Source organism: Rattus norvegicus, chromosome 10 (assembly GCF_021556685.1).
Source record: "Rattus norvegicus strain SHRSP/BbbUtx chromosome 10, alternate assembly SHRSP_T2T, whole genome shotgun sequence".
Classification (NCBI taxonomy): Eukaryota; Metazoa; Chordata; class Mammalia; order Rodentia; family Muridae; genus Rattus; species Rattus norvegicus.
In genome coordinates this window covers 18,960,385-18,987,321 of record NC_141543.1, presented here as the reverse complement: position 1 = coordinate 18,987,321, position 26,937 = coordinate 18,960,385, and the positions used below count along the sequence as shown (strand labels likewise).

At 47.4% G+C, this 26,937-nt stretch overlaps 1 protein-coding gene, 1 long non-coding RNA gene and 1 pseudogene across 12 annotated transcripts in view; 2 read left to right on the top strand and 1 right to left on the bottom strand.

Moving 5' to 3' along the window:
* The window catches only part of LOC120095045 (uncharacterized), a 31,198-nt gene extending 17,087 nt beyond the window's left edge, over positions 1 to 14,111 (bottom strand). Inside the window, exons 1-3 of the long non-coding RNA XR_015631472.1 lie at positions 13,679 to 14,111; positions 4,626 to 4,778; positions 3,169 to 3,265 (exon numbers count right to left, since the gene is read on the bottom strand). This is a non-coding gene — a long non-coding RNA (uncharacterized LOC120095045). The remainder of the gene's footprint in view (positions 1 to 3,168; positions 3,266 to 4,625; positions 4,779 to 13,678) is intronic.
* The window catches only part of Zg16b (zymogen granule protein 16B), a 28,241-nt gene extending 3,092 nt beyond the window's left edge, over positions 1 to 25,149 (top strand). The window contains exons 1-6 of one of the 11 annotated variants that reach the window (XM_087573368.1): positions 2,220 to 2,301; positions 5,905 to 6,003; positions 7,011 to 7,155; positions 13,317 to 13,422; positions 13,532 to 13,637; positions 15,735 to 16,434. In XM_087573368.1, coding sequence (XP_087429494.1) covers positions 13,368 to 13,422; positions 13,532 to 13,637; positions 15,735 to 16,278 — 705 coding nt within the window. In that variant the 5' untranslated portion in view covers positions 2,220 to 2,301; positions 5,905 to 6,003; positions 7,011 to 7,155; positions 13,317 to 13,367 and the 3' untranslated portion in view covers positions 16,279 to 16,434. 11 annotated transcript variants of the gene reach the window in all.
* LOC108352177 (40S ribosomal protein S25 pseudogene) lies at positions 23,484 to 23,880 on the top strand (annotated as a pseudogene).
* Positions 25,150 to 26,937: the final 1,788 nt, after the last annotated feature.

Below are 26,937 nucleotides of genomic sequence, written 5' to 3'. Positions count from 1 at the left end.
CACATACACACACATACACACAGGCACACACATGCACACATGTGCACACACACATACAAACATGCATGAACACACACACAGGCACACATGCATGCACACATGCACACACACATACAAACATGCACACACACATATACACATGCACAGACAGGTAAATGTGCACACACACAAGCACACATGTGCACACACACATACAAACATGCATGCACATACACACACATACACACAGGCACACACATGCACACATGTGCACACACACATACAAACATGCATGAACACACACACAGGCACACATGCATGCACACATGCACACACACACATACAAACATGCACACCCACATATACACACGCACAGACAGGTAAATGTGCACACACACATACACACACACATGCACACATGTGCACACACACATACAAACACACACATACAAACATGCACACCCACATATACACACGCACAGACAGGTAAATGTGCACACACACATACACACACACATGCACACATGTGCACACACACATACAAACATGCACACATATACACACACATACACACAGGCACACATGCATGCACACATGCACACACACATACACACATGCACACACAGGTACACACACATACAAACGTGCAGACACACATGCACACACATACACACAGGCACACACATGCACACATGTGCACACACACATACAAACATGCATGCACATACACATACACAGGCACACATGCATGCACACATGCACACACATACAAACATGCACACACATATACACATGCACAGACAGGTAAATGTGCACACACACATACACACAGGCACACACACATGCACACATGTGCACACACACATACAAACATGCACACATATACACACATACACACATACACACAGGCACACATGCACACATGCACACACATACAAACATGCACACACATACACACATGCAAACACAGGTACACACACACATACAAACGTGCACACACACATACAAACACACACACACTCACCAGTGACTATGTGGCTAATGGATCTTATTTGTGTTTGTATTTATTGATTTATTCTTGAGACAGTGTCACACTCCTTAGCCTAGTCTGACCTTGAACTTGTGGTAATCCTCCTGTTGCAGCCTGCAGGAATGAAGCATCACTTCCTGTTGAATCTGTGTTCACTTATGCATGTATTTCTCTATCAGCTTGTTTATTTTTGATGACGTAGGGTCCCGTCTGTCTCAGGCTGACCTTGAACTTGTTATGTAGCCCAGGTTGATCCTCTTGCCTCTTTCCTTCCAAATGCTAGGATTGCAGGGGTTTATAACCATGGACTCCAGCGACACAATTAATTAGCGCATGGTAATTATGCTCGTGTTTATGATCAGATTTGACAGATGTCGTGTTAGAAGTTGAGCCCGAGGCTTCTTGCATGGTAGGCAAGCACTCTGCCTACTGAATTACAGTTCCGGCCCTTGACTTTCCAGAAAACTCTATTTCAATTCCCTTTTGCTCACTGCCAAAATGTCTTTCTACTTTTCTAACCGTTTCTTTTTGTTATATGCTTGCTTGCTTATTTATTTGTTTATTTGTTTGTCTATCTATTTATTTATGAGACAGAGTCTCTCTATGTATTTCTGACTGTCCTGAAACTCGCTGTTTAGATCAGGTTAGCCTCAAACTCACAAAGATCTACCTGCCTCTGCCTTCTGAGAGCTGGGGTTAAAGGGGTGTGGCACCACTGCCCAACTGTTATGTGTATATGGTGGTTGAATATGCTTGGCACAGGGGGTGGCACTACTAGGGCCTTGTTGGAGTAGGTGTGACCTTGTTGAAGGAAGTGTGTCACTGTGGGAGTGGGCTTTGAGACCCTTCTCCTAACTGCCTGGGAGACAATCTTCTGGTAGCCTTCAGATCAAAATGTAGAACTCTCAGCTCCTTCTGCACCATGCCTGCCTGAACATTCCCATGCTTTCTGCCATGATGGTAATGAACTGAACCTCAGAATCTGTAAGCCAGCCCCAATTAAATGTTGTCCTTTATAAGGGTTGCCTTGGTCATAGTATCTCTTCACAGCAATAAAACCCAAGCTAAAATGTTGTGGTTTGCCCTGAAGTTATCTGTATTTTGATGCTAATTCCACTGCCCCAAGGACAGCGGCCCAGTCACATACTCAGGAATCAGGTGACTTCACCAGAACCTCCCCATTGAATTTGTAAAGTACAGGTGACGGCGGGAGAGAAGTTTGAAGGAAGAGGAGGAGACTAGAACAGAGAAAGGAGAGACAGGAGGAAGAGAGAGGAGAGAAGCCATGGCAGGTGATGTTAAGATTCTGTTCTGTGTATTTATAGGTTGTTATTAATGTTCCTAGGGATGGATGGTACTGGACTTTGTATGATTAAGTGGGCAATTATATCTTATCAATTGGGTCAAAGATTATTGAATTGTGTGTTCTTTTATGTGAAGGTTTGAGTGTAGGAAAGTGTGCGGCTGGGATTGTTTCTGCCAAGATATCTAGCAGATATCTTGGGGCACCGTGGTGTGGACCTAGCGGGGAAAAAATACCAACAATATACTATTTTATTTTTATATTTTTACAACAACACTAAAAGTGTGCATTTTTATGTGTGTGCACATTGTGTGCATGTGTGCAGGGCAGGTTGACCTTGGGTGTGTTTCTCACTCACTGTTCACATTACTTTTCGAGAAAGAATCTCTCACTGACTCCAGAACGCTCTGATTTGGCTAGATTGGTTAACCGGCAAGCTCTAAGGGTCTGTGAGTCTCTGCCTTCCAGCTCTGGGATTACAGGTGCATGCCTTAAAGACACGTGTGCATGTTTTGTGGCATTATGTTCAAGGGTGGTAATTTCTATTTTGAATTTTTAAAGGCGAGACTCTCAGAGGAAGGCAGACCAATCACCACAGCAGCCCACCTCTCTCTGATACCCCCGTGAGAGCAATGGGCAGGGCAAGCAGAACCCGGAAGGGAGAGATCTTCTTTTGTTTCCCTTTTTTAGTATTTTTAAATTACTTATTTATCTGTCACGTGTGTGCCTGTGTGTGCTTGCTCACGAGTGTCCCAGGGTGCGTGTTCGAAAGTCAGAGGAAAAGCTCTGGGAGCTGATGCTTCTTCTAATATGTAGGTCCAGGGGACCTATCAGGCTTGGTGGCAAATGCTTTTACCAGCTGAGCCATCTTGATGGCCCGGGGCCCCTCATTTGTTCACATTGCACACTGCCCTTAGACTTCTCTTCATCTTCTTCTCCAAGACAGGGGTTTCCTATTAAAACAGACACAAAAAATCAGACATCTGTGCAGAGGCTTGTGAAAGAAGCCATCCTGATGGACAACACACGCACTGCACCAGAAAGTGGCTCCCCTGTCCTCATTAGTGGTCCAGGCTGTCATCTCCATCTGAAAGGACCCTGGGGCTCTTGTGCAGAGCACTTAGCAGATGGGAACTTGTTGGATGACGCTGGTCACGGTCTTCCTTTCACTTCTGTCTCTCGTGCTGTCTGACAGCGACCAGAGTGACTTAGGGGAGAAAAGGCTTTTTGACGTCTAACCTCAATTAATGTTTGGAGAGGCATGTCTCTCAGGTGATTCTAGATGGGTCAAGTTGACAGTTAAGGCGAACTGTCACAGTCACTGCCATGATGCTCGGCTCAAGCCTGTGGGACTAAGCAACCAAGAACTGTGAGCTCCCAAACTGAGAGCCAGACAAAGCTGTCCCTGAGGAAATTCTCTCAAAAGCTTGTTTATTTGTCTGTCTGTCTGTTACACTCAGAGATCCACCTGCATCTGCCTCCCAAGTCCACCACCACCACCTGGTCTCTCATGTGATTTTTCCCCATTAATTAATTTAATTATTCACCTTACATCCCAATTGGTTTTTAAAGATTTGCTTAAAAGTACTTTTTTATTTTAAATTATGTATATGAGCCTGTGGTGATGGCTGGGTGCTGTGTTTGATTAATTTATGTCTATGAACATCTCTGGGCGTGAGTGTGGCCTGAGTCACACCCACGACTGTAGGTCAGAGTGAGAGTTGGTGCTCTCTTCCCACGTGGGTCCCAGGGATGAAACTCAGATTGTTCAGGCTTTGTAGCAAACACCTTTTCCTGCTGAGGCACTTTGCTGGCCCGTCCATCCCTCAGGTCTTTCAGTCACAGCTACGGGAAAGTGACTAATGAAGCCCCAATAAAAAAGAGTAACAACACCAATTTTAGCAAGGATGGCGAGTGTCTGGGAAGAGCTTCCTTCTGAGGGAAAGACCGGAGGTACTGCCACTTACAGAGTTGGTTGGTGCTTCCTTTCTTCCCTTTGTTTTGGGGCTAGGGTGGGAGTTGAGACAGGGTCTCATGTGGCCAGGCTGGCCTTGAAATTGTCATGTAGTTGAGGTTGACCTATAACCTCCACCTTCAAAGTGCTGGGACCACAGATGTGCATCATCATACTCCGATGGTTTTAAACATTTTCACTTCCATTAGGAGGCGTTAATTCCACTTCAGAAAGAATATAAACCTCCTTCCCCCCCCCCCAGACTTTACTGCCCCCAACAAATAGCACAAATGCCCACCACCTGATAAATGAATTTAAAAAATGGGTTATAAATTAAGAAAAAAAAAGACAAAGATTACCTAGGACACGTCACCTCAATAAACAACTTGATGAGATCTAAAATCACAGGGGGATGGGAGACAAGCTCCAGAGACGGTCTTCATCGTGTTAGTAGATACTGGGAATCTTGCCCACTGTGGGTGGTGCCATTCTCTGCACAGCGGGCTTCCTGACTGTAAAATAAAGACAGGGCACTGAGAAGCAGGTTGTATTTATGGTTCTCTGCATCCTTGTTATGAATGGAATCTGACCAGTGGCTTCAAACCTTGACCTCCCCATAACAGACTGTACCTTGGTCTGTGAGTTAAAATAAACCATTTCCTCCTTCAGTGGCTTCTGTAGAGCGTTTTGTCACAGCAGCTGGACAGTTAGTTAGGACACAAGTGAACTACAACACAGAAGACTCTCAGAAACATAGTATCAGATGAAGGAATACAAGTCTGCCTCCTGGCGATTTCTTTCACACGAATCTTAGAGATGGCAAAACTAGTCAGTGGTGGGAGCTGTCTGGCATTCTTCTGGGGCACACTGAATGTCTTGGAGGTAGCTTTCCTACTTTAAGTTACAGCAGAGGACATGGGAGTGTGCACATTTACTCAAAGTCTTCTGACCGCACTGTCAACATAACTACGTTTGTTGTTGCTTTTTGTTTCTTTTTGGCAGGATCTCACTCTGTAGCCCAGGTTAGTCTTGAGCTCAGATGCTCCCCCTTTGGCCCACTGAATGCTGGGAAAACATCTGTATTCACCACACCTGGCTCACACAGGCTTTTTATTGCTGAGTTATGACCTCAATAAGGTCGGTTAAGCCTGAACAGGAAAGTGCAACTGAGTAACGAAGTTTAGATGATTAAGCCCCAGAAAGCTAGACAAAGAAAGCTAGGAAGCAAACTGCACCAATGGCTGTGTGCATCTTGCAAGGAGGCGGAAGATATCCCTGTGTAAAGGTCAGACAGATAAGAAAGCAAACACGCATAAAATAAAAAATACCTCATTAGGAGACACGAGATGAAGTATTGAGGCTGGCTATTATGTTCCATGTGGAATAACAAAAAGTTCCAGAACCCACTGAAAGCAATGACTGCACAGGACTGCAGTGTATACTTGAACCTGGTTTAAATGATCTGGGCCCGGTGTTTCACACCCATGATCCCAGTACTGAGGCAGAAGGATTGCCATGAGTTTCATGCTACCCTGGCTACATAGTGATGCTATTTCAAAAAAGAATAAGCAATAAAAATGAATTAAAGAGGGGCGGGAGCTATGGCTCGGTGGCCAAGAACACTTGTTGCTCTTGCAGAAGACTGGGTTGCACTCCCAGCACCCAACCATCTGTAACTAGTTTCAGTGGATCAGCTTCCCTCTTCTGACAACCGAGAGCACCGGTCACACACAAAATGTATGTGAAACATTCCTACACGTTAAGATTAAAAAATGAAAAATATTTTAAATTAATTATACACAAAATAAAATTGGTTAAATGGTATTTTTTTCTTAAATAATGAATTTACTGGTATGTTTACTATAATAAATTCATATTTGCTAAACTCTCACAATATATAAATGGGTTTGGATGATCCCAGAGTGACTGGAACCAGGGTCAAAGAGTCTATGGGGATTACAGACTCTTGGCTCTTAGGTTTGGAGCCCCAGCAAACAGACCCTGCTCTGACACCCCACTAGATCCTCTGGGAATCTAATGAGCAGGATGGGAGAAGAGTTGGGCAGGGTGAGGAGCCCCAGCTATACTCCTCAGAGTCATATTTTAGCGAAACTTAATCCTACCGCGGTTCTGTGCCTGCCTCTGTCATAGCCGGGTCCTCCAGGCCAGGGATTCTAGTCCTTAGCTTAACGAATTTCAAAGGCGGTCTAGTGTGTAGCCGCATCTCTGCCTTTCTCCACTAGAGGGCAGCAACACTCCACAGGATCATGGCCTTAACTAGCTCTACATGGTTGGTCCCAGAACAAAGGCCCATGCCCTGGGTAATATTCAGTTCCCTGGACAAATTCAAGCTCAGACTCAGAGCCTCCTAGAGGCCACTCAACTCACACAGGCCCTCCCTTGCAGGAGCTGTCTCTTCCTTAGAGGGTGCAGAAAGTGTTCTTAGCTCACCTGCAGTTCTTGGGAACCTCCAGGGCCAGCTCTCTGCATCCCTTCCTGGACAACAGTCCTTGGAAACAGCAGAGCCCCTTCATGGGGACAGTGGCCCATGCAGCCAGTGGAGACTAGGAGGCTGCTGGGTTCTGGTCCCCTCGTTATTGGGAGGGGGAAAGGCCATGTTGAAAGAAGGTGTTTGTTCAGCCTGGTTCTCAGGTCTGTATGGAGGACCTAAGCCCGCACCTCCCCTCTGAGCAGATTGCTTGCTCACGCGTTCAGTGAAGTAAATGTCTACCCTTTGTTCTCAGCTCTGTGATGGACAAATAATGTTGTCTCCCTGCTTGATCCACCTAAATCCCTAGACCAGCTTTCTGGAGTCCCAACCCTCCTCTTCTTCCCAGGAAGCTGCCTTGGACAAACAGCCAAGGGCTTACAGTGGCAGTAAACCTGAAGGTGAGGCTTCCTGTCCCAGCCCAAGTCACCAGACCTCGGTGCTTTTTCTTGGTTTCCTTTCCTGGGCTGCGTTTCTGTGGAACGATTTCCCACCCCGTGCATCACAGTATCCCACAAAGAGTCTAGACGCTGACCGAACTGAGCCACGGTGACTGCTATCAGGGCCTAAATAAAGCACTTGGCATCTCAGCTGTAAGTAGGTACCAGAGCTTCCTGGAGGGCTAAGGCTGTGTTGGGAACCCTGACCAGTGAGCGGGGGCTGGCAGGAGTAGTTCTGGGAAGTGGGGAACGGGCATGCAGCAGACTACAGCCCAGCAGAAAGGACAGGGTTGTGCCCTTCATACATAGTCTCCAAAGGCAGCCATCCACAGACCTGCCTTTGACCCATCCCTCTTGGTGAGATCATCACAGACAGGAAGTGTGCCTGTGACTCTGCACATCTTGGGAGCTTGGGACAAACATGGGTCCCTGGACCAAGTGTGACCCCATCTCTATTTCTTTAGCTCTGAATTCTTCCTATGCCATGGCCAGGGTTCTCAACAACAGACGGCTTTGACAGGTGGCACAAAAGAAGAGGTCCGTTTCTTCAGGGACTGTGGGTGCAATGTCCCCGATGTCCTGGATACACCCCCACATTCTTCCCAAGATGGAACCCACAAGATATATGGCCGGGTGGCACCAGGTTGTAAAGGGACAAGTCAAGGGGCCACACAGCCCAGGTAAGGAAGGAGCAGAGACCTAGCCTGGTGCAGGAGAAGGGAACAGAGGGGGAAAGGAAGGATGAGTCGAGCCAGCTAGAGACTGAGCCGTGGAGGATGGATGGATGGAGGGCTTTGGAATATGGGGTTTCTCCAGGTGCAGCATCAGGCATGGAGAGCCCAGTGGACTGTGACAACATGGTTGTCTTTCTCAGAGCTTAGTCAGAATGCTAGCACAGTGACATTGCGGGGGCCACAGTGTGGGCAGGTGGGTGAAGCCTTTTAAGTCTATGGGGGAAAAGGGTTCCCCAGTGTCCCCTTGTCTCAATCTGAGGCCTGGAGACCTCTGACATCCCATGTCTTCCTCAGAGCTTCCTGGAGTCTTGGCACCTCCCCCTGCATCCTGAACCCTCAGGAGCCATGCTGCTGTTGCTGACCTTGGCTCTCATGCTGGTCTCCCCTGCAGTGCCCAGAGTGAATTCCCACACTTGATGTATAATCTCCCAAGCCTGACCTAGGCAAGAGAACCTCTGGGAATGACGGAGTGGCTGTGAGAACTCTCCGAATGCCATCCCTTCTGGTTCTCTGTTCGGGGCTGCAGGGCAATCAGAGGTGAAGATCAGGGGAAAACCCAGGATATCCGTGTTACGAGAATGTCGCTGTGGGTGAGCAGGGCTATGGCTTTTGGGCTTCCCTGTAGCGTGCCCTGGTTGTGCCCACCGCTTGTGGCTTATCACTGGAGTCTTTAGAACATTCTCGAATCTCACAGCCCCAACTTTACCCAGTGTTTTCTTTGCCTTTGCTTCTCCAGCCTGACCTGAGCCCACGCAGGCTGGAATGCTGAGGCTTGGGAAAAAGTGAAACTCCTCTTCAGGGAGGCAGTGGGGGAGGAGGTGGGGACTTCTGGTTGAGAAAGTATCACAGAGACTTGGAGGGCCCTCTCCAGATAGTTCTGGTGACTTTAGGGCCTCTTGGTAGTGTCAGAGACCACTGGATGAACTGAGAGATACACACCCCAGCACACAGACGCCATCTTGGGTGTCCTTCACCACTCTGGATCTTACCTCGGCCCAAGAAAGGTCAATCAGTCCCTTAGGGCAGGCCAGACCTCAACCGCCCTCCCTAGGGTTTGTTCCTAGGCTCTGCCATTCTCCTACAGCACCCTAAGCTTTTTGGGTTACTGTCGTCAAGTTTCATAAACACAAGCACGGTCATTCCCACCCCCCAGGTTAATCAAACTGTCAATAAACGGTGAATGCTCTTTAAAGGTGTCCCAGCCTGTGCAATATTTGATGTGTCCTTGTCCTTTAGAAATGCCTTATTAGGGTGCCAAGGAGACAGTTCACTGAGTAAAAACGATTGCTGTGTAAGTGTGAGGACCTAGGTTTGGGTTCCAAGTGCCCACGTAAGAGATGGGTGCTGAGGTCCACTCTGAACCCCAGGACCACGGAGGTGGAGGCAGGGAGGTCCTCTGGATTTGCTCGCCAGACTCTAGCCCAAATAGAAAACTCTAGGTTCAGTGATCCTACCTTAAAAAATAAGGTGGGATAACTGGTCCCATGAGCTTGAACACCCAAGTTAGGATACCCAGAATCTGGGTTTTAAAAAAAAACCCTGAAAGGCTGTGAGTATCTGCAACCTAAGTATGTGGCAAGGCAGGCAAAAGGTTTGTAACCAACATACACACACATGCACACACACATATGCACATGCACACACACACACACACACATACACACACATACACACACATACACACACGCACATGCACACACACACACACACACACACATGCACACACACACACACAGTAATGACAACAGAAAGTATATTTTATCTGGGGGATGTGTCTAGTCATCAGTTTCCTAAGACAGGATCTCACTGTGTAACTCAGGCTGGCCTTAGGCCTAGAATTGATCCGTCCCCTCCACACGGGTGCTGGAGATGACAAGCAGGTGGCACTACACTCAGCTACTTTAAAAATAAAATGTTTGGAGCCTCGCTTGTGACCCCAGTCCTGCCCTGTAATCCCAAGAGGACCACAAATTCAAGACCACTGTGGTTACAGAGTCATTTCAGGGTCAATCTGGACAAATTGATGAAACTCCATCTCAAAATAAAAAGTGAAGAGGGTTCGAGTCTGGCCTGGGGGTTCATGCACATATTGCCAGCTTTCAGGAGGCTGAGGCAGGGGGACTTCCACCATGAAAAAGTTCAGGGACAACCTGGATTACACAGTGAGGTCCTGTTTAAAAAAACAGACAGACAGACAGATAGATCAATAGATAGATAGATGGATGGACAGACGGATGGGTGGATGGCTGGATAGATGGTTGGATAGATGGATGGATAGACAAACAGACAGATAGACAAACAGATAGCTGATAGCTTGGCTCAGACTCTACTCAGGTTTTAGAACTAACAATAAATGGAAAATGGCCTGTAAGCTAAGCAGGCCAGGGCCTTGCTGCTAAGCTTGGCACTGAGGTTGATACCTGAGCTTATGTGATGGACAGAGAGAACTGGCTTCAGCAAGTTTTTCTCTGACCTCCATAGGCCTGCCATGGCACAAGGTGTCTCCCCATACAATAAACAAATGCCAAGTAGGTAAATAAATAACTAAATAAACTTTTGACCTATACTTTACACAGAGACATTATGCATTACTTATCTAAAGTGTGAACTGAATTGAATATCCTTCCTTCGTTTCACTTGGAGGCCGAGTTAGTGTGCATCTTAGTGAGCAGGAGTTACAGAACCTGGGCTTCGGAACATTCTAGAAGACGTGGAGAGGGGATGCGGTCTCTCTTCTTGGTAGAACAGCTGCCACAGGACTCCAACTCCCACCTGACACACCAGGCTGAGTGGATTATTCCTCGAGGGTCTCAGAGAATGACTATCTATTTGGGTAGTAGTCCATCTCTGGCCTACTGGCCTGTGCGGAAGATTCTTTTTTTTTTTAATTAATTAATTTTATTTTATTTTTTTTTAACTTGAGTATTTCTTATTTACATTTCGAGTGTTATTCCCTTTCCCGGTTTACGGGCAAACATCCCCCTAATCCCTCCCCCTCCCCTTCTTTATGGGTGTTCCCCTCCCCATCCTCCCCCCATTGCCGCCCTCCCCCCAACAATCACATTCAGTCTTAGCAGGACCCAGGGCTTCCCCTTCCACTGGTGCTCTTACTAGGATATTCATTGCTACCTATGAGGTCAGAGTCCAGGGTCAGTCCATGTATAGTCTTTAGGTAGTGGCTTAGTCCCTGGAAGCTCTGGTTGCTTGGCATTGTTGTTCATATGGGGTCTCGAGCTCCTTCAAGCTCTTCCAGTTCTTTCTCTGATTCCTTCAATGGGGGTCCCGTTCTCAGTTCAGTGGTTTGCTGCTGGCATTCGCCTCTGTATTTGCTGTATTCTGGCTGTGTCTCTCAGGAGAGATCTACATCCGGTTCCTGTCGGCCTGCACTTCTTTGCTTCATCCATCTTGTCTAGTTGGGTGGCTGTATATGTATGGACCACATGTGGGGCAGGCTCTGAATGGGTGTTCCTTCTGTGTCTGTTTTAATCTTTGCCTCTCTATTCCCTGTCAAGGGTATTCTTGTTCCCCTTTTAAAGAAGGAGTGAAGCATTCACATTTTGATCATCCGTCTTGAGTTTCATGTGTTCTAGGCATCTAGGGTAATTCAAGCATTTGGGCTAATAGCCACTTATCAATGAGTGCATACCATGTGTGTTTCTCTGTGATTGAGTTACCTCACTCAGGATGATATTTTCCAGTTCCAACCATTTGCCTACGAATTTCATAAAGTCATTGTTTTTGATAGCTGAGTAGTGATCCATTGTGTAGATGTACCACATTTTCTGTATCCATTCCTCTGTTGAAGGGCATCTGGGTTCTTTCCAGCTTCTGGCTATTATAAATAAGGCTGCTATGAACATAGTGGAGCATGTGTCTTTGCTGTATGTTGGAGCATCTTTTGGGTATATGCCCAAGAAAGGTATGGCTGGGTCCTCAGGTAGTTCAATGTCCAATTTTCTGAGGAACCTCCAGACTGATTTCCAGAGTGGTTGTACCAGTGTGCAGTCCCACCAACAATGGAGGAGTGTTCCTCTTTCTCCACATCCTCGCCAGCATCTGCTGTCACCTGAGTTTTTGATCTTAGCCATTCTCACTGGTGTGAGGTGAAATCTCAGGGTTGTTTTGATTTGTGCAGAAGATTCTTAGTGTGGTTATGGACTCATTGTCCCAGACAAGGGGTGAGAGCCCAGAGCTCGGGAACCGTGAACCGGAGAGACCGTGTAAAAGACTCAAGTTGAGGACCAGTGCCCTGGCAGAGCTGGTCACCCTGGAACAACTGCCCAACCTGGGGCCAGATTTTCTGGGGACCCTAGGGAAGAGAAATGTGTCCTAGAGAGATGGGAGCAGGAAGAGTCTGTGTGTCCCAAGGCCAGGCTGACATATCAGGGCTAAACCACTTGGTTCTCACTGTCTGATTATAAAATGGACAGCAGAGAGGTGGCCTCAGAGCTGCCTGGAAGACCAAGGCTGTGCTGAGAACTCTGGCTGCTCACTGGTGGGAGCTGCTATGAGCAGCGTTTGGAAACAGATGCTGTAAGTGAAGACTCTGGAAAGGTCTCAGATAGCAATCAATCCATAAAAGGGAGGGCGGTGGGAGGGAGGTGGGACCTATGCCTGAGCCCGTCCTTCCCAGTGAAGTCATGCGCAAGACATATCTGCTCTCCACACACACGAGCTCGTGACTCTGCACACTTCCTTTGCTTAAGACAAACTTGTCTCTTGGCTCTGGATACCCGCTTTGCCAGGATTTATGGAGGCCGCCAAGTGTGACCACAAGCCTCCCTGTTTCCGCAGTAAAACCATCCTGTGACCCGGTGGGATTCAACAGGGTACTCCCTGCATTTGCAGAGGACGGCACGGGCTGTGGGTTTTTGTTCAAAGGCAGTGGAGAGGAACACAAATAGTGTCCAGCATGTCCTGGAAGTAAGCCCCACATTCTTGCAGGAAAGTTTGTCAAGAGCGGAAGTAGGGAGGCCCCACGGTGGCATTGGCCCAGTGACATCAGGGTATAAAGGGACAAGAAAAAGGGGCTAGGAGCACACAGCCCAGGTAAGGAAGGAGCAGAGACCTAGCCTGGTGCAGGAGAAGGGAACAGAGGGGGAAAGGAAGGATGAGTCGAGCCAGCTAGAGACTGAGCCGTGGAGGATGGATGGATGGAGGGCTTTGGAATATGGGGTTTCTCCAGGTGCAGCATCAGGCATGGAGAGCCCAGTGAACTGTGACAACATGGTTGTCTTTCTCAGAGCTTAGTCAGAATGCTAGCACAGTGACATTGCGGGGCCACAGAGTGGGCATGTGGGTGAAGCCTTTTAAGTCTATGGGGGAAAAGGGTTCCCCAGTGTCCCCTTGTCAGACCTGGAGACCTCTGACATCCCATGTCTTCCTCAGAGCTTCCTGGAGTCTTGGCACCTCCCCCAGCGTCCAGAACCCTCAGGAGCCATGCTGCTGTTGCTGACCTTGGCTCTCCTTGCTGGTCTCACCTGCAGTGCCCAGAGTGAGTACCTGAGCCTCTTTTGTGGCCTTCACCTCCAGTGTCCTGTCCTAAGTATAAGGACCTCTGGGGAAGGAGTGGTCCTTAACACTTCTAATGCCTCACTTTTCAGATGTCCAGGGCAAAAATGATGCCAAGTATTTCTACGTTAAAGGTGAAGATGTGGGGGATCTCAAGGGGATCCGGATCTTCCTAAGTCTTCTAAACTTCATTAAGGGGTGAGTAGGGCTTCCTTGTAGGAATGACAGGGTGTACTCACCTCTCATTGGAGCCTTTAGAAGATTTCCTGGCTTCACACCCCATATATTACCAGTATCTTCTTGGCTGCCTGCTTCTCTAGCTTGACCTGAGTGAGACTCCTAATGGCTGGAATGCCCAGGCTTGGATGACAGTGGACAGTCCTTAGGGACCTCCAACCTTCTTGTTCAGAAAGGATCATAGAGGCTTGAAGGGTTCCTCTTCCAGCAGGTTCTGGTGGCTTTAGTGCCTCTTGGTGGTGACAGAAACTGCTTACATGTCTGAGGGGCAGCCCTGTCTTCACAGGACATACAATGTGAGTGCTCTCTGCACTCTGCGCCTTTGCTCTGTGGCAGAAAGGCAGCCGTTCCCTTGGGACAGGCCAGGTCTTGACTCTCCTCCCCAGTGTCTGACTGGAGATCTGGGGTTCTCCCAGAGTGTGGCTAAGGCCTTGTGTTACTGTTGCCAGGTAACTGTTGGTAAATGCAAACACAGTGCCCCAAGAATAATAGAATCCCAGAGGAACACTGAAGATTCTTTTAGTGTGCCCCCTGTGCAATATTGTGATTATCTTAATCCTTAAAAAATTAGATGTTGGGTGAGTGGGGAGAGGGCTCGTGGATAAAGTCTTTGCTGTGCAACTATGAGGCCCTAAGTTCAGATCCCTGGAACCCATGTGAAAGCTGAGAGTAGCAGCACAGGACGGTACCCCTAAACTGTGGGAGCAGAGACATGGGGAGCCTTCACGGCCCGCTGACCTGAGTCTTACCCAAAAGGCGATTCTAGCTTCCCTTGGAGGCTCTGCCTAAAACCATGAGGGGTGTGCCTGGGGAAGTGGCAGGGAAAGTGAGAAAGAGCATTGGCTCTGCAAACATGAAGACCTGGGTTCAGATTTCCAGAAGCCATATTAGAGGAAAAGGAGCCTGGGGGGATGGAGGTGGCTGTTAGGTGAGCACTGGGGTGGGGGGTACAGGGAGCTCCCAGGAGTCCTGGCCAGCCAGTCCAGCTGTAACACTGAGCTCCCACTCAGTGAGAAACCCTGTCTCCCCACACTAAGGCAGGTAGTCATGGACGAAGACACTAGGTGCCCAACTCGAGCCTCTACATGCTCACACATGCATCATAGATAGGCACACAGACACATGCGGAACACACACACACACACACACACACACACACACACACACACACAGACAGGCACATGCCCAGGGGGAGAGTGATCAAGGAAAACACATACATACAAGGGCAAGCACACATGCATGCATCATCTACAGACACAGGTCATCTTGACAACAGGGATACACATTTATTATTTTATGTTACGGGTGGCTGAACTTACCACCTTCTACCTCCACTAAGGACTTGGCACATGTGGTCCTACATGGATAAACATACACAAATACATGCACATACATGTGCACAAAATCAACAATAAATCAACAGCAAAAATGACCAAACAAACCATGTAACAGGAGTGTAGTGTACTGAAAATTACTCATGGCTATCTGAAATTCTAATTGTACTGGACATCCTTCTTGCATTCTATCTGGAGGCTGATTTGATAGGCATCTTACCTTGTAAGGAAAGAAAGAAGTTGGCACTAGGAACAGTCCAGAAGATTTGGGGTGGTCATGTCACTTCTTAGCTCAGTAGAACATCTTCATGGCTCCCCTAGTCCCCCCTGTTCCTCCCTCCCTGACTACACAAGCAGACAAGAGCCTGTCTCTCTGGTCTTTGCTCATAAGATCCATCTCATGTGTACTGATCTTTGCAGTGTGGCTCCTGCCTCACTTGGGGTGGATAAAGTAGAGGGCTCCAGAGGGGAAGCTATGAGTTGGGCAGAGCCTGGCAAACCTTCCGGCTCATGGTGGGTGCAGTAGCAGACATAGCTGCCCTGGTGCAGATGCCTGACCTGGGCCAGACCTGTGAGGAGGGCTGTGTCTGTGAGAAGGATCCAGGCTGGCACGTGAGAGCTGGGCACTTCTGGAGACTGAACTGTAGACCAGAAAGCAGAGTAGGATGCAGATGTGAGAAAGAACGGGTGTCCCTGAGGTTACGCTGACTCGATCTCTCTCCAGCATCCAGCTGCGGTTTGGTAATGACTGGAGTGACGTGTACGGATCCCGGTCACTAAAATATAAAGAGTTCCTTCTGGAGGATGGAGAGCACGTGACACAGGTGAGCGGCACCAGAAAGCTCTGCCTGACTTCCCTGAGCTTCACTACTAACAAGGAGCGAGCGCTCACCTTTGGTGTTAGAACAGGCCGCTCCTTTGATGACAGTGGTGGTTCTGACAAGCATCTAGTGACTGTCAATGGTACACACACACCAGGCCTCTGCATCACAGGGATGGGCTTCAAATGGGAAGTTAATACAAAGGACTTGAAGGCCACCGAGCCTCCGAGAGAGCCAGTGGGTAGCTCTGAGGCTTCCGACAAGAAGGAAGATGAAGGCAGAGACAATGATGATGTTGATGACGAAGACAATAACAAAGATGGTGATGATGGTGATGATGGTGATGATGGTGATGATGGTGATGATGGTGAGGATGGTGAGGATGGTGAGGATGGTGAGGATGATGATGGTGGTGATGACAACGACGGTGATGAGGAAGAAGAGTAGCATGTTCAGAGCTCAGCCCTGCATCCCCGCATTCCACCACCTCCTCTCAGCCAAGCTTACCCACTCACAGGGACCAATAGACCAGGTGACTCTGGGCTGGAGTAGGCAAAGTCCAAATGCCCTTTATCTCTCTGTTCAATAAAGTATGTGCATCTATGTGAGCCTGAGTGGTTGGTCCTCATCACCAAATGGGATTCCCCAAGAACTTCCTTTACCTCCCCACTTTTTGGACCTACACCCGTACACTGAGTTAGGGTTTGCGCAGAGAGACCCTTGGTCAACTCGGCAGGACCAAGGTCTCCAGAATTAGGACAGCCACCGTCTGTCTCAAAGTAGCCTAGGGCTACGAGGAGAGCTCAGTGTGTGTGGACCAAAGCTGGCAGTTACTGGCTCTGCAGTGGTCCTGTCTGTGTTTGAGCAACTGTCATGGCCTCCTGCGCCTCTTCAGAGCCATCCGTTCTCCCGCCACTGCCTCCTCTCCCTTCTGTCCTGATCAGTGACCCTCCTTAGAAACCAAGGCTGCCTGAAAGGTGTTCCCACCTGACTAGGTATTAAACCTAGGGCCTCCTCATGACAGAAAAGTGTTCTTAAACTGAGCCACATTCTTAGCTTACACCTATCTGTCTGTCTGTCTATCTATCTATCTATCTATCTATCTATCTATCCATCTATCTATGAGACAGGCCTTCACATAGCCCTAGCTGGTCTACAACCAAGAATGACCAGCCTACTTAGCGTAGAAAACAAGTTTCATCAAGCCAGGCTCAGGCCATCTTCAACAACCGTGCTAGTCAGCAGCTCGGAGGCCTGCCCTGGTCAGGAGAGGTCTCCAGCCAATCACCTTGGCTTCCTTCCTCCCCTCACAGCGGCAGGGCCACACTCTGAAGAGTTTTAGAAATGAGTCTCACAGATACTCCAATTTTGATTATAATATCTCTGGCAGCAAGGGGATAGGGCCATATATTTCAAGCCAATGAGTGTAAATTTCAATGAATGCAGCTGTGACAGATGTGGCACCTTTGTGAGAGGTGTAAGGTGATGCTCATGCCAAGGGAAGTTTGCAGAAGAGGGTGACACAAATGAGAAGAACTTTCTCCTCCATCTCAGTTAAGTGTATTCCCTGACTGTGGTCCATGGACTCCAGGCCACTGCAACCTTCAATCAGCACTTATAACTAAATAAACTGGGACTGGAGAGATGGCTCAGTGGTTGAGAGCACCGACTGCTCTTCCAGACATCCTGAGTTCAAATCCCAGCCACTACATGGTGGCTCACAACCATCCGTAATGGGATCTGATGCCCTCTTCTTGTGTGTCTGAGGCAGTGAAGGTGAAATAAATATAAACAAACAAACAAACTGGGCAGGGCAGCCCGGCCCTATAATCCAAGCTATTTGAGAGACTGAGGCAGGAGGATTCAGAGCTTATAACCTGGCTAAGCTTCTCCACTGAGGCCCTGCCTCAAATGTTTTTTTTAAAACATTTTAATTTTTGGCAGTTTAAAAGAATTATTAACTTCTATTTTTTGCAATCACGAGTGTTGCCTGGGTGTATATATGTCTCCTTCAGAGTTTTAATTCTTTTAACGTGAGAGGAAGAGAGGGGCGGTGTGGGGGGTTGGGGGATGGACAGCTGGCTCTCTTAAGCTCTGACTTCTCACAGCAGACCTGGTGTGGCTGCTGCACCCACATGGGGAAGCTCACTCCCTTCTGTAGCTCCAGCTTCAGGGGATCTGACGCCCTCTTCTGGCACTAAGTGTACATGTGCTACACATATGCACAGGCAGCCAAATGCTCACACACACTTTATAAAAAGAAAGAAGAGAGGCTGAGACAGACGGCCATGTTGGCCCACACCTGCCATGCTAGACTTTGGTAGAGGTAGGCGATCAGGAGTTCAAGTCTACTGTGTTAGTCGGGGTGCGCTACAGTGGCAGAACTGACAGAATGAACCTCTCCTCCTATGTGTGCATATACAACAGGGACTTCTTACAGCGGCTGAGAGGCTGTGGTGCAACTAATCCAACAACAGCCGTGAAAGGGAAAATCCAAGAATCCAGAAGTTACCCAGCCCACGCGGCTGGATGTCTGCATGGGTTTTCAGTAGACCCTGGAATCCCAAAGAAGTAGGCTCTGATGCAGGAAAGGAATGGACTTGGAAGGTGAGGACAGGCAGGCAAGTGCAGAAGCGTCCTTTCCCCACGTCCTTAAATAGGCTTCCAGCAGAAGGTGTGGGGCAGAATCAAGGTGAGTCTTCCTGCTGTGAGCTCTGGACCAGAAGTGTGTGTGAGTCTTTCTGCCCCAACAGCTCCCCCTAGAAGTGGAATCGTCCTCTTCAAACTGAGCAGAAGGTTCCTCTCTCAGGAGGACTCCATTTCTGGATTGTAATTCATCCTAAAAGGAGTCAAGTTACCATCAAGAACATCCAGCACAGTTACCGTCAGCTAGCCAGTTCGAAGGTCAGTCTAGGTTTGTAACCCTGTCTCAAACACAAACAAACAAACAAAGGCAGGGCTATAGTTCATGGAGGAGTTCGTACATAGTCTGCACAAGGCCCTGGGTTCACCTCTCAGTCTGAAAAAGAATTTATAATAATTTTTGAAATTTGAAATCATGTGTATAATTGTGTCTGATTGGGTTCATGCAAGTGAGCGCAGGGGTCCCTGGAGGTGGGAAGATAATTAGATCACCAGGATCTGGTTATAGGCAAACGAGACTTCTTTGATGTGTTTGCTCTTAACGTCCAACACATGTTCTCAGCCTCCCCTCCCCAAGATATAAAAATAGAAGTCAAGAAAAGAGAATGATGTTTATGTGAATTATTGGTGTCTGAAAACCAAAACGACTCAAGCAGACACAAGAGTCCAGCAAAGCAGGACCTTTATTTGAATTATGCAGCAAAACCTGCCAGCCAAGGACGGCACAGGCTCGGCAGCTGAGTGTATCTTTGAACTTTCATCGTAGTAACTGTACTGGCTGGCTTTGTGTGTCAACTTGACACAAGCCAGAGTTCTCACAGAGAAAGGAGCCTCCGTTGTGGAAATGCCTTCATGAGACCCAGCTGTAAGGCATTTTCTCAATTAGTGATCAAGGGGGAGAATTCAGCCCATTGTGGGTGGTGCCATCCCTGAACTGGGGTTCCTGGGTTCTATAAGAAAGCAAGCTGAGCAAGCCAGGGGAAGCAAGCCAGTAATTATCATCCCTCCATGGCCTCTACATCAGCTCCTGCTTCCTGACCTGCTTGAGTTCCAGTCCTGACTTCCTTTGGTGATGAACAGCAATGTGGAAGTGTGAGCTGAGTAAACCCTTTCCTCCCCAACTTGCTTCTTGGTCATGATGTTTGTGCAGGAATAGAAACCCTGACTAAGACAATAACTATTTAAGCAGATGATGAAATATTACATAGTGATTGATCAGGGCCGTAGAGCAGACCCAGGGACTGGACTGTGACCCCAAGCCAAGATGCTACAGAGAGATAAAGGCTGAATCCACAGACATCTGTGGTATGTTACCGCTCCATTATCCTACCCACCAGGATTGAGGACAGGCGTCTTCCTTAGGAACGTGTCTTTTGTGTGCATTTATCCTGTCTGTTCCCATCGCCACAACATCAGTTAGCTATGTGCGTGTCTCTCTCTACCAAACAACATGTCAGCCACCCAGGGAGGCCTTGGGAACCTAAATGCATTTGACCCCTATTGCAAATGGAAGTTTTATTCAAAATGCTTTTAGTTTGATTTCCTTCTCACAAAATCTCCTGCAAGCAGGCTGGTGGGGGACTGTGAGAGTTGTGGTGTGGAAATCTGTCTCCATGACTGTCTGGCTCTGCCCTGGCTGTGGTTATCCTTCCTTGGGATACCCTCTTCCCTGACTCAGCTGGTCCTCCCTCAGACGTCTGGTTCTCCAGGAAGCCTTTCTGACAGTCCCTTCCCTTCCCCTCAGGGCTGAGCAGGCGGCTGCACACACGCCTTCCATTTTTTTTCACCACTAGTTGACTCTGTAATTGGCTGCTAGGAACAGACAGCAAAGCCAGTGTTTTTGGACCTGCCAGAGCATAGGCTTTGAGCATAAAACCTGAAATAAAAATAGGAACGAACTGGAAGACTTAGTGTCACATCACCATGCACCACGGGTGTTTATCCATTACTGCTTGGCTCCATTTAGTGTTGGAAGTAAAATATAGGGTGTTGCTGTTGTTGTTGTTGATGATGATGATGATGTTGTTGTTATTGTTGTGTAATAGTGTTTTATTGTATGGCCTTAGTTTGGCCTGGAACTTACTTTATAGACTGGGCTGTTCTTGAACTCACAAAGATCTTCTGGTTTCTGTTTTCTAAGTACTTGGATAAAAGACATGAGCCACCATGCCCAGCCCAAAGTTCATATATATATGTGTGTGTGTGTGTGTGTGTATGTGTGTATATGTATATATGTATATATGTATGTATGTATATGTATATATGTATATGTATATATTATATTATAATATATAATATAATATATATAACAAATATATATATATATATTGTTCTAAACCATGGCAGAAGCAAGAAGTAGTTCATTTCAACTATATTTTCCAGGAGTTTCTAAAGAAACAGTGTGTGTCTGTGTGTCTGTCTGTCTCTTTCTCTCTACCCCATGTGTGTGTGTGTGTGTGTGTGTGTATGTTTATGTATGTTTGTATGTATGTATGTATGTATGTATGTATGTATGTATGTATGTTTATGTCTGTATTTATTAGTATGGTTACAGGTTGTCTGGATTGTCCAACAATAACAACTGTCTCATGATAGAAAGGAAAATAATTTGGAAGTTGTTCAGTCTATGAAACTGAATGTTTCAAAGTCTCAGTCTGGGGCTGGAGTCCCAGAAGAGTCCTAGAGGTTCTGGTCTTCAGTCTATGTTGGAATTCCAGAGAAGTAAGTTCTTCTACCTGTGGAGTCATGCCTCAGCCACAGGACAGATGAACCTGCCAGCAAGAGTTAGGGCAAGCAGACAAAAAGCAAACTCTTCCTTCCTCTTCCTTCCTTCATTCCTCCTTCGGCATGGGCTGCTACCAGAAGGGTGTGTCCCGGTTTTAAGGTGGGTCTCCCCACCTCAGTCATATGATCAAGAAGCCTCTCCCAGGCTCGCCCAGCTGCTTGGGTTTTACTTGGTTCCATATGGAGTCCAGTTGACAGCTGAGATCAGCCATCAAATCTGGTTCTACTTCTAATCCCGAGGGAAGTCAGGGCAGGAACCACAGAGGCACATGGCTGACTGGCTTGCTTTCTGTCCTGCATCTAGAAGCTTTTTTCTTATTTTCAAGACAGGATATCTCTGCCAGGTGGTGATGGTGCACACCTTTAATCCCAGCACTTGGGAGGTAGAGGCAGACAGATCTCTGAGTTTGATGCCAGCCTCATAAACAAATCAAGGAACTCCTATGGGCCTAGCTCTCCTGGAACTTGCTCTGTACACAAGGCTGACCTCAAACCCAGAGGTCCACTCGCCTCTGCCTCCAGGGTGCTGGGATTTAAGGCAAATGTCACCACACGCATCACAGAGTTAGTTTTCTAAAATAATGCCCAGGACTACCTGTCCGATAGCTCCACCACAGTGGAGGGCTGGGCCCTCCCACATTACATCAGAACAATGCCTCACAGATGTGCCCACACGACAATCTGATCTAGACAATTTCTGCCTTGAGGCTTCCTCACACAACTCTGGACTGTGTCAAGTTGACATCTTAAGCTAACTAACCAGGACATTCCATCCCTTGTCAACTCCACATACAAACAATCACTTTAAGTCACAATCTTTTATTTCTTGTTCCCTTGACTTTATGTTCCTATCACAACATAAATTAGCACAACCCAATTTTAAAGTCCCACGGTCTTTAAAAAAACTTCACTACTTTACAAATTTGATGTCTCTGTAAATATTCAAAGACTCTTGACCCTGAACAAACAAGCTATGAATAATTGATTGGAGAGGTGACTCAGATCTGAAGAACACTGCTCCTCTTGCAGAGGACACAGGATTCCATCCCAGCAGCCGGTGACAGCTCACAGCAATCTGTAACTCCAATTCTAGGATTCTGATACGTTCTCTGATCTAGTCCAGCACCAGGAATGCATGTGGTGCACATACATACATGCTGGCAAAACACAGACACACACAGACACACACAGACACACACAGACACAGACACACACACACACACAGACACACACACACACAGACACCACACTCCACACACCACACCACACACACAAACACACACACAGAGACACACAGAGACACACACACACACCGCACACACACACCACACCACACACAAAAACACACACAAACACACACACAGAGACACACAGAGACACACACACACACCGCACACACACACCACACACATACCACACACATACACATACACAGACACACCACACACAAACACACACACACACACACACAGAGACACCACACTCCACACACCACACCACACACAAAAACACACACAAAAACACACACCACACACACACAGACACCACACTCCACATACCACACCACACACAAAAACACACACAAACACACACACACAGACACACACACAAACACACAGACACACCACACACATACCACACACACATACACAGACACAGACACACCACACACAAACACACACACACCATACACACCACACACACACACACACACACACACGCACACAGAGACACACACAGACACACACACACACCATACACACCACACACACACACACAAACATAGACACAGACACTCACACACAGACACACACACAGAGACACACACAGACACACACACACCACACACACCACACCACACCACACACAGACACACACACACAGAGACACACACCACACCACACACACACCACACACACCACACCACACACACACACACACACACACACGTACTTTTATTCCAAGCAGGAGGATGCACTGCATAGGAACACTCATATTAAAAGCAAAACAAAAATCCAGTAGTGCAAATCCAAATTCTGTAGCTCAGTGTCCAATATCTGGAACTCACTCATGACCCTCTGGCCTCCTGTGCCAGCCGTCCTACCTGCTTAGCTCTGCCACCTGCAGCCTACGGCTTCTCTGTGTGCCCTGCTCCACCCCTCCTGCTGTACTGACTGCTGTCCCATGTGTCCCTCCTCTTCAGTATCCAGGGGTCTCCACTGTAAATGAGGTTACACCTTTACCAATGGCCCAAAGACGACAACAACAACAAGAAAGATGCTGAAAAGTCAGCCCAAAAAGACAAAGACCCAGTAAATAAATCTGGAGGCGAGGCCAAAAAGAAGAAGTGGCCCAAGGCAAAGTTCGGGACAAGCTGAACAACCTTGTCCTGTTTGACAAAGCTACATAGGACAAACTCTGTAAGGAAGTCTCCAACTATAACTTATTACTCCAGCTGTGGTCTCCGAGAGACTGGAGATCTGAGGTTCCGTGGCCAGGGCAGCCCTTCAGGACCTACTTAGTAAAGGACTTAGGAAGCTGGTTTCAAAGCACAGAGCCCGAGTAATTTACACGAGAAACACAAAGGGAGGAGACGCCCCAGCTGCTGGTGAAGACGCATGAACAGGTTCAATCAGCTGTACATTTGGGAAAATAAAACTTTACTGAATCAAAAAAAAAAAGAAAAGAAAAGAAAGGGAAAGAAAGAGAGAGAGGGAGAGCGAGAGAGCGAGAGAGCGAGAGAGCGAGAGAGCGAGAGAGCGAGAGAGCGAGAGAGCGAGAGAGCGAGAGAGCGAGAGAGAGAGAGAAATTCCCTATTTCTCTTTTCTCTGCCCCAAGCCCTGTTTGTTTCTGTCTGGCCTCCTGACATCCTGTGTTAATGTCCTGTCTTTAGGTTATAATTGGTGGAACCATAAGTTTGCTGTAACTTGCGATCTGGAACCTGACCTAGCAGGAGCTGGAGAAAGCATTGGAGTAGGACAACTGCGGCCTGCATAGACCCGGCACACACCGGTTCTCCCCTGCACACACCCCTTCTCTCCTGCTCACATCCCTTCTTCCCTGCACACACCCCTTCTTCCCTGCACACACCCGTTCTCCCCTGCAGTGTCTGCTGCCCTGATTCTCCTGAGGTAAGAACCACTGGCTTCTGCTATCCACAAGGTTCGACTCTACAGTCCTCAATGACTGCTTCCCTCTCCCTGCTTTCTCTCCCTCTCCTTCCATGGACTGGATTTTACGACTGCAGCATGGCCTCACTACAGATCTATGGCCAAAACATTGGCACACTCAATTTCCAAATTCTCCAAGATTCTGACAACTTCTGTCTGCACATAAGCAAGTGATCCCAAAGTTGGTTATCAGGGGGGGTTGGGGATTTAGCTCAGTGGTACAGCGCTTGCCTAGCAAGCTAAAGGGCATGGGTTCGGTCCTCAGCTCCAGAAAAAAAAGAAAAAAAAAAGAAAAAAAAAAAGAAAAAGGGGGGGGGCTGGAGAGATGGCTCAGCGGTTAAGAGCACTGACTTCCAGAGGTCCTGAGTTCAAATCCCAGCAACCACATGGTGGCTCACAACCATCTGTAATGGGATCTGATGCCCTCTTCTGGTGTGCCTGAAGACAGCTACAGTGTACTTATATACAAAATAAGTAAATAAACAAAATCTTTTAAAAAAATTTTAAAAAATGAAGGTTCTGCTTCTCACTCTTAAAAATCTTTCATCTCCATGCCTTCTCTGTGCTGTTCTCTGAAAAATAGTTCCTTAAAACTGTAAATTCTGTCTCAGGATTCCTAAGTACAGTTGTGTATGGTTCAAAAATCTGTAATATTTGTAATAAAATTGGCTTTAAACTTATAACAAAAGGCTTATAATTAAAATACATACATATATGTATATGTCTGATTCAACTCTTCTTTAGTGCGCACGCACGTGTGTGTGTGTGTGTGTGTGTGTGTGTGTGTGTGTGTGTAACTTGGATTCAACTCTCATTGGTTAAAAAAAAATAATAGATCTTCTAGTCTTCTAGGAAGACAGATCTTTTTAAAGAGCCAACACGTAGCTCTCCTCCATCTTGTTTGATGACCTTACCAGGAGGGAAGCAGCGTCATGTCTGTCAGCCATCTTTACTAAGGTTAAAGAGTACATGCCCAGTGAGATTTGGCATAAGCATGGCACTGCCTGGTGTGTAGTCACATCTCTAAATCTTCTGCTCAGTTTGAAGAGGACGAATCCACTTCTAGTGGAGCTGTTGAGGGAGAAAGACACACACACACTTCTGGTCCAGAGCTCACGGCAGGAAGACTCACCTTGATTCTGCCCCACACCTTCTGCTGGAAGCCTATTTAAGGACGTGGGGAAAGGACGCTTCTGCACTTGCCTGCCTGTCCTCACCTTCCAAGTCCATTTCTTCACTGCATCAGAGCCTACTTCTTTGGGATTCCAGGGTCTACTGAAAACCCATGCAGACATCCAGCCGCGTGGGCTGGGTAACTTCTGGATTCTTGGATTTTCCCTTTCACGGCTGTTGTTGGATTAGTTGCACCACAGCCTCTCAGCCGCTGTAAGAAGTCCCTGTTGTATATGCACACATAGGAGGAGAGGTTCATTCTGTCAGTTCTGCCACTGTAGCGCACCCCGACTAACACAGTAGACTTGAACTCCTGATCGCCTACCTCTACCAAAGTCTAGCATGGCAGGTGTGGGCCAACATGGCCGTCTGTCTCAGCCTCTCTTCTTTCTTTTTATAAAGTGTGTGTGAGCATTTGGCTGCCTGTGCATATGTGTAGCACATGAACACTTAGTGCCAGAAGAGGGCGTCAGATCCCCTGAAGCTGGAGCTACAGAAGGGAGTGAGCTTCCCCATGTGGGTGCAGCAGCCACACCAGGTCTGCTGTGAGAAGTCAGAGCTTAAGAGAGCCAGCTGTCCATCCCCCAACCCCCCACACCGCCCCTCTCTTCCTCTCACGTTAAAAGAATTAAAACTCTGAAGGAGACATATATACACCCAGGCAACACTCGTGAATGCAAAAAATAGAAGTTAATAATTCTTTTAAACTGCCAAAAATTAAAATGTTTTAAAAAAACATTTGAGGCAGGGCCTCAGTGGAGAAGCTTAGCCAGGTTATAAGCTCTGAATCCTCCTGCCTCAGTCTCTCAAATAGCTTGGATTATAGGGCCGGGCTGCCCTGCCCAGTTTGTTTGTTTGTTTATATTTATTTCACCTTCACTGCCTCAGACACACAAGAAGAGGGCATCAGATCCCATTACGGATGGTTGTGAGCCACCATGTAGTGGCTGGGATTTGAACTCAGGATGTCTGGAAGAGCAGTCGGTGCTCTCAACCACTGAGCCATCTCTCCAGTCCCAGTTTATTTAGTTATAAGTGCTGATTGAAGGTTGCAGTGGCCTGGAGTCCATGGACCACAGTCAGGGAATACACTTAACTGAGATGGAGGAGAAAGTTCTTCTCATTTGTGTCACCCTCTTCTGCAAACTTCCCTTGGCATGAGCATCACCTTACACCTCTCACAAAGGTGCCACATCTGTCACAGCTGCATTCATTGAAATTTACACTCATTGGCTTGAAATATATGGCCCTATCCCCTTGCTGCCAGAGATATTATAATCAAAATTGGAGTATCTGTGAGACTCATTTCTAAAACTCTTCAGAGTGTGGCCCTGCC